This window comes from Hippocampus bargibanti, linkage group LG17 (assembly GCF_051943395.1).
Source record: "Hippocampus bargibanti isolate YZ-2025 linkage group LG17, ASM5194339v1, whole genome shotgun sequence".
NCBI classification, from domain to species: domain Eukaryota; kingdom Metazoa; phylum Chordata; class Actinopteri; order Syngnathiformes; family Syngnathidae; genus Hippocampus; species Hippocampus bargibanti.
The window spans coordinates 3,197,005-3,210,478 of NC_142750.1; the positions used below are offsets into that span (position 1 = coordinate 3,197,005).

Here is a 13,474-nt window from a genome sequence, read left to right on the forward strand (position 1 = left end):
GTAGAATTGCATTTTAAGTGTTACACTTATTCACATAGCGATTACACTGAAATAAAATACAATATTTGCTCCAATTTCTCAATCATATTACATATAGAGCACACAGCAAATTACTGAATAACTCGTTTTCAAATCTGAAGTCAAGTATAATGACTTTTATTGTGGTTGACATCCAAAAATATGAAATTTTGGCTCAGATTTTAGCAATCATCATGGAATTTAACAAGTTTGATTTGCTTCCGTGGGCCGAAAAAAATGATGTGGCGGGCTGGATTTGGCCCGCGGGCCTTGACTTTGACACCTGTGGGTTAGAGCAATAGTTTTAGACCTTACCTGTAACATAAAATAGAATACAATCAGTGAGTAATCATTCAATCGAGTGTTTGCAATGTCCAATAAAAAGCTTACACCTGCATATTTGTATTCAATTAATCCATTGAATCCGATCAGTTTGTGGCCGATAAGAATTTTTTAATAAAACCAGCATCGACACAATACTAAAAATTTACAGCATCACAATCAAGTCGGTGAAATATAAGCTAGTATAGGCTTGTTTACAGTCAAGGTAATACTGTATATCTAAAACTTGTCATGCATCACAAGTATTTGTGAATATTTTTGGGATACACACTTTTCGCCTTACACACTGAAATAAAATGTTAACTAAAACTTTCACACGAGGATCTAGCAAATTGTCCTTAACTTGCCTGACAGTTATTAACAAATCAAATTGGTCCTTACAAATAAACTTACTCTATATATTGGTGGTTTGCGAAGTTTATTTCTTGGGGTGAACCTATCACCCACATTTCACTTCTGTTACGACCATATTACTTTGCCGCCATTTGCTGGCATTTTAGTACCAAAAAGGGGGGAAAACAAGGTCTTTGTCACCATCTTAAAGGACAACCGACGCCTCCAGACAAGTTGTGTTGATAATTTGTAAAATCACTTCAAATGACTTCGACTGAGCGTATTTTACAAAGATTCCACGGCATATAGCTATATTTTACGGTTTAAGACTCGCGCTGAATATTCAGGAAGTCTTGTTTTCGAGTAGGTGACAATTCCAGACGTGACGTCACTGAAGGAACGCCCCTGACCGAGAAAGCGACACACAATGCATTTTGCGTACTTTTTTTCATCTTTAAACACAGTGTTGATGGCGAAATTAGAAGGAAAACACAAATAACGCGATGGTGAATCATTGTGTGTTGCACTAAGACTACTATTTGATACTAGTTGACACAAATTCCCAGTAGACAAATAAGCCCATTTCCAACGGAGCTTGGGCGCCATCTTGTGTATTTTCTGGGACGCTACATTGGAGTCTTGACGGCTCGAATTTATACGGGAGGACTTCTTTAATCGATTGCAAACATTTATGCTTTCCTCTTCAGAACTATTTGAATTATATTCATAACTGGATGAGCATTGTTTTGATTCTCGAGCAAGGCAAAGACGTCCTGGCGTGACGTCACGAACAAGGGGGCGGGACCTTCTGAAACGGAAACTTTCCGGGGTCATTTTGAAGTAGTTTTGGGACACTTTAACTCACTTTTATTGGTGTTTTGCATTTGACTAAAAATATCAGCCTGCGTGTGTTGGTTATTTTAGATGCTATAAAACGTTTTTCTGATGTCAGTTAAAAACAAAAAAATGGTGTCGGTTGTCCTTGAAGCCAATTACAAACCTTGACAAGTTCGCAAATCCCTTTGGATGAGTGGCGGCTCACTGCGTTTATTTCAAAAAATAATTTTGGCTTGCTAACAATGTAGCTTCCTGAGCTATACAACAGTAGCATGGGTTGCTTATCCTCCCTTCATCATCCCACGTTTTCCTGCACTCTCATGATCTCGGTTTTCCACTCTACGAGGACCTCCACTTGAAACACTCCACCCCGATGAGAACCCAGATCTTCACACTCCCGTGTCCTGCTCCTCCTCATCCTGCTGTGGCAAGAGAAGATAATGCTCGCTGCCCACTGGTAAGAAGGTCGTCCTAGGACAGACGCCGTCTTCCTCGGGGGTCGCTAGATTCGAACTGAAATCCAGTTGTTCGACAGAACTGCACTTGGTGTACATGTCGCGGTGGACCTCCACGCCGTCGCCATCTGCGGACTCGCCGCCAAGAAGCCTGCGCCGCTGCAGGGTTGAATGGATGTAACCGACGGGTACCGGCAAGCTGGCAAAGACTATGAGCAGGACGATGACAGCCAGGGCCCAGCCCGGGTACTCCAAAGTCATCTCAGAAGCCTGCTCGGAGAAAGACATCAACGCAGGATGTGAAATGTGTTTCATAAATACAGACGCTCCCCAACTTACGAACGAGATACGTTCCGAACGGTTGTTCGTAAGGTGAATTTGTTCGTAAGTTGCTTCAGGTCGTTCGTAAGGTGAATTCGTTCGTAAATTGCTTCAGGGCTTCAGTATATTTTCTATGGGATGTATGTTTAAGGCTTGTATAAGTAACCCTGAATTGGTTTGTCCTAAAAAATAAACATTTAATAAAATATATACTCTATAAAGATATGTACATGTACAACTGGAGAGAATACGTCTGTCCCAGGAGCAAATGGGGCAATCAGGCCAGTCGTAGACCCCATAATCAGGCAGGACAATAGAAGTAATCAGTCAGGACAATAGAAGTAATCAGTGTAGCCTCAGGGAATAGTCCTCTGCTCCCTCGAACCTGAGAGCAGGGACCAATCATAGCAGAGTCTGGCACCGCCATGTCTGGACAGTAGGGATATATATATATAAAGGGCCAAAACTACCAGCAAATTTTAGTTAGCTGACGAAGCCTCTTAAGCGCAACGTCCGACACCTTCAAAGAAGTACAGATGACGGCTGAAGAAACCTTCTCATCAACTGGAGAGAATACAACATATGTTACTACAAAAATGGTCGTATGTACCGCTGCTCGTAATGTTTGTAAGTAGGGGAGCATCTGTACCTACAATATGTCAAAAATCATGCAGATTTGAATCCCTTGAAATTGTTTTTGACTTTACGCCGCCTCAATTTGCATACAATCAATAAGCTCCTGTATTTTGTTTTTCTATTTCTTCCTTTCCTTTCATAACTTTGCTGCTGTGTTACTTGCGGGTAGAGTGAACGCTGGCGGGAATGGCTGCCGCTGCTCACCGCATAAAGAAAAAGTTCTGTGACTGTAAAGTGTCCTTGAGAGTTTTGAAAGGCGCTTAGAAATTAAATGTATTATTATGATTATTCTACCAAAAAAAAAATAAATGACAATATATTTTCCCCCACAGTGGAGCCTCCCTACCGTGCTTTGATTCCAGGCGGTGTATGTGGGCCTTTTAAAAACCATCCTCAACAAACTGGCAGCCAGAAGTCCAATCATGGCCAGCAAGCACACATACTTCCAAAGATATTTGTACACCACCGGGGGGCGCCATTTGAGCATATCTTCAATATCATCCAGGAAGCTGCAAATCAAAAAATCAAAATAATCCATACCTCTTAATTTATACGTTTTCCCCGTATTTTTCTCTTTGAGTTACTTCCGGGTTGAGTGAACGGTGACGCGTGTGGCTGCCGCTGCTCACCCGCAGAAAAACTTATCCAGTGACTGTAAAGTGACCTTGAGAGTTTTGAAAGGCGCTTAGAAATGAAATTGATTATTATTATTATTTGCTATCTATTAGCTACCTGGCTAGCTATTTGCTATCTAGCTTGCTATCTATTCACGTTTTATTTCACAATTTTGGCCAGCCTGCCAGCATCTCACTCTCGCACAGCAATCGACCGTGTGATGGCGGGAGTTTGCCAGTCATTTAGCCTCTGAGTCTCTATTCAATATTTAGAATGCATTTCGACTTACGACCATTTCAACTTACGACCGTTTGGTCAGAACAGAACTCGGTCGTAAGTCGGATGTTACCTGAATATGGTGGAATCTATTAGCCAAGGTTGACAGGTATGAGAATCTGCAACAGAACTTGCGGGGTATTTCCATACCAAAGAAAAAAAATCCAAATAAAATGTTATCGGCGATAAGATTGCCCTCAAATTTTGTTATGACTCTCAAACATACAATCGATGATGAAATCATTCGCAACCTACCGATCAGTGCCATAAACCCAGGAAACGCTGATGGTTTCAAAGATAACAACGATGACTAAAGGCAGCGTGGCAGAATAGTCGTCAAACATGGCCACAAAGTAGTTGCCTGAGCGCTGAGTGAAAAGAAGTCCAAGCAGGAAGCCCAAAGCGCAGCTGCACACTAAAGAATAAATACATAATAATAATAATAATAATAATAATAATAATACAGTGATACCTCGGTTTATGAACCCATTGGCTTACAAACTTTTCAGTTTACGAACATTAAATTTATGATAATTTTACTTTGGCATATGAACTATTTTTCGGGATACACACGGAGCTGTCACAATGAGTGATGTGTCGTTCGCGAATGCCATCAATCAGGCTCCACAAACAACCTGCACAAGCCATCTGTACACTTGATGCAAAAAGCAATCAACCCAGCTAAACAGAACACAATTGATGAGGAACAAGGTAAAATTATCGCAGAGAAAGTACCTACAAGGGATAATTCCTCAAGATGGTGAAAGACCAGTACAGTACAGTTTATTTCTTTAATTATAATATCATATCACATTTATTATACATAAAATAAGGTGTATTGAGTGTTGTAAGGCTTAGAAAATTAGAAAGTAGAAAATTATGTTTTATGGAGACCAGGGAATGGATCATTCTCATTTTAATGGTTTCCTATGGGAAATTAATTTTCGGGATACGCACTTTTTGCCTTACACGCTGTCTGGGAACCAATTAAGTTCGTAAACCAAGGTATCACTGTAATCTGAAATGCGGGCATACCAAAATATGCTGAATCTGCATTCAAGTTGATCTTACCAGTGAGTAAAGTGCGATGGCGTCCCAGCAAAGGAAAATTATCCATGAGTGGTGTTAGAATTCCCTGCATTGTCCCGAACATGGTGCTCATGCCCAGGTTGAGCAACATGAGGAAGAACAGAGCGGACCAGAAAGGGCTGGCTGGGAACAGAGCCATCACCTCGGTGAAAGCGATGAACGCCAGTCCCGTGCCTTCTACACCCTGAGTGCAACGGCATCAACAAATAGATGCCGTGTGAGGACAATCACAACCGCTGAAATCAGCCGGACATTACTCACCTTCTTCATCTCCTCCTCCAGATTGCAATCGGTGATGTTGACACCCAGTGAGGCCCCAAAATGGCTGTACCACTCCCTGTAGTCTGATACGGACAGCGACGTTGGGTCGGTTAAGTTGAACGCCGGCCAACCGTGCCGGTCACCCTGGATCCACATGTTGCTAAGAAGTTGAACATTTCTGCAAATAAAAAAAAGAGTTTACTGGAGAATATGCCAGCACCGTTTTTGATCGTGAGGAATGTAGGATGTCGGTGCCATTTGACTGTCATCATGTCATCGCTGGACACCTCTAAGACGATTGTGCTTTTTATTGCGCCTGTAATGGGCAGCGTTTTCACAGCCCTGCTTTGTGGAACTGTCGTGGTTTGTAATTGAAGCGGATTTACGTAAGACAGGAGATGTGCTCGAATTGATACGGAAGGACTTCATTAATCGATCGCAAACATTTATGCTTTCCTCTTAAGAACTATTTCAATCATATTCATAACTGGATGAGTAACTAGAAAGCATATTCTCCGAATCTGAACTCTCTGAAGCCATTGTTTTGATTCTGGAGCAAGGCAGTTTGTGAAGGAGTATCCTGGTGTGACGTCACCAACAAGGGGGCGGGATTTTCTGAATCTCCCCGGTTCCGAGTTGATTTTGTGGCAGTTTTGGGACACTTTAAGTCACTTTTATTGGTATTTTGCATTTGACTAAAAATATCAGCCTGCGTGTTTTGGGTATTTTAGATGCTATAAAACATTTTTCTGATCTCAGTAAGGAAACAAAAAAATGGTGTCTGTTGTCCTTTAAATCTCAGATTATGCAAATTTACGGACTTTGATACATACTCAACAACGCAGTCCTTTGCGACGTTTTTAGCCCGGAAACCCAGAATGACGAAAACGACCAGCGAGGCAAGGACTGACGTCATGAAGTTGATGCCCGAGACCATCAGAGCATCCCTGTGGCAGTTGTTTTGAACCGGATTGTAGGAGGAGTACGCAATGACGGAGCCGTAGCCCAACCCCAAGGCGAAAAACACTTGAGTGGCAGCTTGCCGCCACACCTGCATGTTCCCCCAAATCTCCAGCTGGAGGTTCGAGGTGCAAAAAAAAAAAAAAAGTTTGAAAGTGGACCAAGTGTGTCGTCTAATATTGATACAAACATATGAAAATCATGCTTACTTTTGGATAAAACATATACGTAATTCCTTCGATGGCTCCATCCAGCATCAAGCCTCTGATGAGGAAAATGAAGAGCACCACATAGGGAAAAACTGAGGAGAAGTACATCACCTGAAATTTGGAACAATAGAAGATCTTTGAAATGGTGGACAAGGAACAACATTGATGAGGTTCCACGTTCACCTTTGCGGATGACTTGATGCCTTTAATCATCGCCAAAGTAACGATGGTCCACGCGGCTAACAAGCAGCCCGTCATGATGGAATTGAACTCTCCCGATTCCTCGATGGAATTGGAGATGTTTAGAGCTTTGCGGAACCAGAAATAGGATGTAGCGGAGCTTCCCGCGCATTCTTTCACTGTAAATGAAAGCGGAAAAAAGGCATTTAGCAGTGTCTGAAATAACGTCTGCCGGGACGCCCGGGGCATGCAACTTTTACGTCGGGCGTACAAAAAAAAATCCTTAATACTATGCAACAATCGCATTATTCTGTTTCAATTTGTGAAAAATGAGTCAGGCAACTTTATGGCCGGGCAGGCAACTTTTCAAAGTTGTCTGCCGTGATGTCCGCTAACTTTTTGTTATGAGTTTCAGACACTGCATTTAGTGACGAGGCAATTGGATTTTTTTTTTTGTCTGGAACAGCAAAGTGTACCTGTTTCATTGGCAGCCACGTCGATAGGACAGTTCTCCCAAGGTAGAGGATATTGGAAGGAGTTTCCCAGGTAAAAAAGACTCCATGCAATGATCACATTGTAGTATAAAGCCACATAAAAACAAACCTGAGGAGAAAAAAAAAACACTTCATAGATTCGATATCTGTAAATACCCAGTATAGTGAACCCTCGGTTTCTGACCGTTATCCGTTCAATAAACCTGTTTGAAAAGAGATTTGTTCAAAAACCGAATCAGCACATTCCATTATAATCAATGTAAAAAAAATTAATTGGTTCCAAGTCCAACTTTTGCACACTATTTTCTTCTTTTCTTCACCACATTTTCCACTTCCATATGCTTTCTTTGGTACGTGATTAGGAGATGATGCACGATGCAAAAACAACAGTCCGATATTATGAAGATTTCACCAAAAATGTCTGCTTTTAAAACATTTGCTTCCAATGGAATGCTACACGAAAACAATGTCTGATTTATGGAGATCTCAGCCAAACATGTCTGCTTCTTCGTTAAAAAAAACTTGTATGTATGTAACTTGATGTATATGGAAGTGGGGGGTAGTCGAGTGGTGCATTCCGGTGCGCTCAGTTTGGCATAAAACCATCATTTGGGATCTGGCCCCAACAGAGGGCGATGTTGAGCTGAACAAAGGCCCAAAAGAATTATGATAATAATACATTTCATTTCTCAGCGCCTTTCAAAACTCTCAAGGTCACTTTATAGCCACAGGATCAGTTTTTCAGGGGTGAGCAGCGGCAGCCACACACGCCAGCGTTCACTCAACCGGGAATAACTCAAATAGATCAAGTTAGATAGCTGGCTAGCTAGCTAGTTAGACAGCTAATAGATAGCAAATAGATAGCTAGCTAATTAGCCAGCAACGGTGACCCCGTTCAATCGAGAATAACTCAGACAGATCAAGTTAGCTAACTAGCTAATAGATAACTATTAGATAGCTAGCTAGCTAGACAGCTAATAGATGGCAAATAGACAGCCGAAATGGTCTTCTTTTGAGAGAATAATCAATGAAATATTTTAGCAAGAATGGTCATATTCAAGAAATACTAATTATTCTACGTCAACCACACCCTCATTGGCAGCACAACCGACAAACATCTCAAAAATGCTCACCAAGCAACTCGAATACCCGATGCCAGCCAGTTTGGGGGAGATGTGCTTCCAAACTCCGATGCTTCCCTGTCGGATACTCTGGCCAGCTGCCAACTCCATGAAGAATAAGGGAACGCCAACCACCACCAGAAGGAAAACATACAGCAGCATGAAGGCCCCTGCGAGAAGGAGAAGAAAACACGGGTGGATTACTTGTAAGACTGCTATGTAGGGGTCTGTCATGAAAATATGAAACGGGAACGCAGTTTTAACCCAAAACTATGTTCTGTAATGCAGACGCTCCACAATTTACAAACAACATACGGTCATAAGGTGAATTTGTTCGTAAGTTGCTTCAGTGCTATATTTTGTATGGAATGTATGTTTAAGGCTTATATAAGTCTGTTTAAGGCTTATGATAATAATAAAAATAATAATAATAATAATAATAATAATAATAATAATAATAATAATAATAATAATAATAGATTTGATTTGGAAGCGCCTTTCAAAACTCTCAAGGTCACTTTACAGTCACAGGATCAGTTTTTCTGTGGGTGCCAGCGTTTAATCAACCCGGAAGTACAGTAAAGTCTCGTTATATCGATATCGGTTATATCGATAGTACTGCTTATTACCATACTATTTCTATGAAGGCAAGGAGAAAATTTACATGCTGCAGGATCGGATATATCGATAGTCCGGTTATATCAATATTTTTTCCGACTCCCGAGAATATCAATATAACGAGACTTTACTGTAACTCAAATACATAGAAAGCTAGCTAGACAGCCACCCAGCTCTTAGTTAGACAGCCAGGTAGCTAGCTATCCAGCTAATAGATAGGCAGCTCGGTAGCTAGATAGCAAATAGATACTTAAAGGGATTATTTCGGGTTTAATATGGACAAAAACAGCAGACTGTAAACTTCTTAAAGTTCCTATAGATGAGTATAAGGATACTCAGGGATATAGTCTTTATCCTCTGTAAAGAACGGACAATGTTACTGTCGCACAGAGAGCGTGACAGAGGGGCGCATTTTAAACGACAGTACCGCATATTTGCACTCTAATGGCAATGTACCACAAAATATATCCCCAAAGTTTTTATTCATAGCTAGCTAGCTATATAGATGGACGGATGGATGCGCAGCTTAGCCACATTGAAGCCTTCCAAAAACATTCACGTGGCCCAAGCTTGTGCCGCCATTTTGAATTAGGGAAAATGGTGCCCCCAAAAAATTGCACTGTCCAACTAAAGGCTGTTTTTGTTTTTCATAAAGAGTCTGAGTGTGATGAAATGCACATTAATATAAGTCTGTTTAAGGCTTCTATAAGTAACCTGGATTGGTTTGGACTGAAAAATAAACATTTAATAAAATATATGTTCTATAAAGATAGGTACACGTACTACTTATGTTACCATAAAGATATGTACCGTTGTTCATAACTCGAATGTTCGTAAGTAGGGGAGTGTCTGTATTGATCATCACCTCCTCCATTCTGGTGGCAAAGGTATGGGAACCTCCACACGTTGCCCAACCCGACGCTGAAGCCCACCTGGGCTAACACATACTGGATCTTGGAATCCCAAGCTGGCCGGTCTTCATCATGATTGATTTCGTTAGCATCAGAACTGAGCGCTAACCGAGACTGAGACTGATTCTCAGTCAGCCACGCGCCATCTTCGTCGCCACTCAACGAAGGTTTTTCCGTCTAGGTATAAAGGAGAGAAAAAGAAGAAAAAAAACTAACTTTGAAATTGAATTTCTCAAACATTGCAGAAAATTGGATGAAAAGTCCAAAACAAGTCCAAAATGGCGCCCGAGTAGGCAGTGTAAACAAGTGCTACGAGTATTCAGTGTGAGTTTTAAAACGTAAAATATAGCTATGTGCGGTGGAATCTTTGTAAAATACGCTCAGTAGAAGTCATTTGAAGTGATTTTACAAATTATGGACACAACATGGAGGCGTCGGTTGTCCTTTAACCAAAAAAAATGACTGTAGTCAGCCAGACATTATGAAGTTTGCCAGCTAAAACATCCAACTGACACAAAGGTGTGTCGCAGGGACACAAGGGTGACCCCGTCGCACGTCATTCACAACTACTCAAACTGTTCGGTGAGACCCTCGCAGCTGTGAGAGGGAGAACATTGACACCATAGTTCGTCACACCTACCGGCAAAATGGAGGCTTTTATTTAGTTGTGTTCAGGTTTCAAATGTCAAGGGCACCGATGGACAAAAGGGAGGGTGAATGCGTTAGGTCACGATGACCTGCGAGAATGACAGAACGCTTATGGCTTGCCAGGGGGGGGGGGCAATTCTATGATCACAACGCTTAGGGCAGGAGTGTCAGTCATTTTTTGCCGCGGGCCACATTGTAGTTATGGTTTCCTGTCGAGGGCCGTTATGAATTTGGGGAACCCATTAGAATGTTTAAATCCCTTCAAATATTACATGTAGAGCGCACAACAAATTAATGAATAACTCGTTTTCAAATCTGAAGTCAAGAATAATGACTTTTATTGTGGTTGACATCCAAAAATCTGAAATTTTGGCTCAGATTTTAGCAATCATCATGGAATTTAACAAGTTTGATTTGCTTTCGCGGGCCGAAAAAAATGATGTGGCGGGCCGGATTTGGCCCGCAGGCCTTGACTTTGACACCTGTGGCTTAGGGGGTGCTGACACCTGGGAAATTTAAAATAAACTGTCTTTAAAAGTCACTGAAATTTAAAGCAAAAGCTGTGGAATGGATTAGAATATATTTCCAAGACTTTGCACAAAGACATTTTGACTAAGGACCTTTCCCAGGACCTTATCACATCGCTCACAAGGCAAACGTAGACAAGCACATTCTTCAGGCTACCGGCTTGCTATCTGCTGGTTTTACCTTCCTTTCACCAAAATAGCCTAAAAAGCGCTATATAAATCAATATGTATTGTATGTTGGACATCCACCCTCATTTCAAGCTCATATAACTCCAGACTCATATAATTTAGGAATTAACTCTTTTCTTCTGATGAAAGAAGAGAGTTTAAGGTTTCTAACACTGTATTGAACGTTTATGTAGCTCTAAAACTCAATATTTCGTGGGTCATGGAATTCAAGTGACAATGACAAAAACCCTGGCATTGGAGTGGATACATTTTTGCACATCTGGCAGTGGAAGAACAAAACAAAACAGAAAACAACAAATAAATCATCAGTGTTTTTATCTAAATGAATCAATACCCACGTATGCTTTTTTTGTGTCAATATAGTCTATGTATTCAAACTGTACGATCATTTGTATTTTTAATGAAGTACAATGTTACTATTATGGCAATCATGATGGTGGTGACCGAAGAGTTACTAGGTAGCGCTACAAAAGCTAGCTAAAAAGATCTCTAGCTAGCTATATTGTTTAGCTGGCTCGCTATCTATTAGAATTATAGCTATCTGTCTAGCCATATAGCTACCTAGCTCGATGGCTACTGGCTATCGATTAGCTGGCCCGCGAGCTTTCTATCTATTTGCGTTACTTCCGTGTTGAGTGCACGCTTGCGCGTGTCTGCCGCTGCTCACCCACAGAAAAAAAATTGTCCTGTGACTAAAGTGACCTTGAATGTTTTGAAAGGCGCTCATAAATGAAATGTATTATTAATATTATTATTACTGTATTATCTGAGATTGTATTAAAATACGTATTTGAGAACCGCTGACTTAAAATAGGAACAGGTTTAACAGTGCGTATATCGAAACCGTTTTTCAACCCGCGTTTACAGAACCGCAAGTTCCATTTCCCACTAATTTTCATGCGTACTGTATCCCAAAGCAGCTTTGTTTCGTGGGTCAACCATAACGAAAACAACGTTTATATTTGAGCGAACAACGTCAACAAAAATACTTTTAGAAGAGCGTATGAGAGTGTGGAAATTACCATGATTGACAGTTCAATCCAACGCCGCTGCTCTCAAGTTACGAACGACCCCGATCTTGCTTTATTTCATGTTCACTTTCGTCCTCGCTACTTCTACTCCTTAGTGCTATGCAACTGAAAGACGATTAAAATTAAGCCCTTTCCCCCCCTTCTCGTTGAGTTTTGTGTTTACGGTGGAAAGGAGAAAACTTTCCTATCGCCACGCGGTCACTCACGCTTTTGGAGCAAACCAAATAAGAGCAAGCCAGAGGTGCCATTTTACTATGGCCAATAGGCAGGCTGGAGTGGGCGGGGCTTGACCGAACGAAAATACACGCGACTTCATCGTTGCACAACAGTGAAATGCCCACAGGTGCCAAAAGAACTCATTGTTTTTGTCCTAAAGTCGTAGAAACACGTGTGCTCCCTTTTGAGTCGGAGTAGAAAGTACGGATTTTTTTTTTATATGCAGGACAAGTAACATGTCGTGTAAAATAATCATAATAATATCGATTAAAAGGTTTCTTCAGCCGTCATGTGTACTTCTTTGAAGATGTCGGACGTTTCGCTTCTTATCCAAGAAGCTTCGTCAGCAACTCTGTGTTGCTTGTTAAAGTAATGTGAGCGTTACAAAAATAGAAATTAGAAGTAAATAAAACACAAAAATGCTTTCATTGTTTATTTCTACAGTCAATTATATAGTATATTATAAAGTGTCTTTTTTTTATTTTTATTTTTTTGCATTTTGTGTCACCTTGCAAATTAACTGTCTGTATTCTTCCTTTCATAACTTTACTGCTGTGTTACTTCCGGGAAGAGTGAACGCGAATGGCTGCCGCTGCTCACCAGCACAAAAAAATCCAGTGACTGTAAAGTGTCCTTGAGAGTTTTGAAAGCCGCTTAGAAATTAAATGTATTATTAATAATACTAATAATAATAATAATTATTATTATTATTATTATTATGTCAATAGTTGCCTTATAAAGTGAGTATTGTGGTCAAAATCGGGAGTCTTCCGACCAAATCGTGAGACTTAACATGTAATGATGATAATTTGACAGCAGAGGGCGCTGTGACTCAATAAAGCAAGTCGTGACGTCGTTTGATTAAAAAAAATGTCGCCAAAAAAATATTATTGAAGGAAATAAAAAACAGTGCAAAAATTCTAGAATAAAATGAGTGAAATAATGCAAATAATGAAGCATACAATAAAACTTAGAATCAGAATCAGAAAGCATTCAATAGTCACACAATGTGGAAATTTGCAATCTACAGCAGCAAAATTGAAAGGGGTGGGGGGAGATACACAAGAGATTAAAGGACAACCGACGTCACTTTTTTGTTTCTTAACTGACATCAGAAAAACGTTTTATAGCATCTAAAATACCCAAAACACGCAGTATGATATTTTTCTTCAAATGCAAAACACCAA

At 40.6% G+C, this 13,474-nt stretch overlaps 1 protein-coding gene across 3 annotated transcripts in view; it reads right to left on the bottom strand.

The window, feature by feature from the left end:
* Nucleotides 1–140: 140 nt before the first annotated feature.
* LOC148885251 (sodium-dependent neutral amino acid transporter B(0)AT2-like) overlaps nucleotides 141–13,474 on the bottom strand; it is a 22,067-nt gene continuing 8,733 nt past the window's right edge. Inside the window, exons 1-12 of one of the 3 annotated variants that reach the window (XM_089019423.1) lie at nucleotides 12,063–12,313; nucleotides 9,631–9,853; nucleotides 8,160–8,317; nucleotides 7,009–7,135; nucleotides 6,536–6,711; nucleotides 6,353–6,463; nucleotides 6,017–6,258; nucleotides 5,184–5,361; nucleotides 4,905–5,106; nucleotides 4,089–4,248; nucleotides 3,289–3,451; nucleotides 141–2,255 (exon numbers count right to left, since the gene is read on the bottom strand). In XM_089019423.1, coding sequence (XP_088875549.1) covers nucleotides 1,920–2,255; nucleotides 3,289–3,451; nucleotides 4,089–4,248; nucleotides 4,905–5,106; nucleotides 5,184–5,361; nucleotides 6,017–6,258; nucleotides 6,353–6,463; nucleotides 6,536–6,711; nucleotides 7,009–7,135; nucleotides 8,160–8,317; nucleotides 9,631–9,853; nucleotides 12,063–12,065 — 2,079 coding nt within the window. In that variant the 5' untranslated portion in view covers nucleotides 12,066–12,313 and the 3' untranslated portion in view covers nucleotides 141–1,919. Of the gene's footprint in view, nucleotides 2,256–3,288; nucleotides 3,452–4,088; nucleotides 4,249–4,904; nucleotides 5,107–5,183; nucleotides 5,362–6,016; nucleotides 6,259–6,352; nucleotides 6,464–6,535; nucleotides 6,712–7,008; nucleotides 7,136–8,159; nucleotides 8,318–9,575; nucleotides 9,854–12,062; nucleotides 12,314–13,474 lie in introns of those variants that run through there. The other 2 variants (XM_089019424.1, XM_089019422.1) reach the window with 2 other exon arrangements.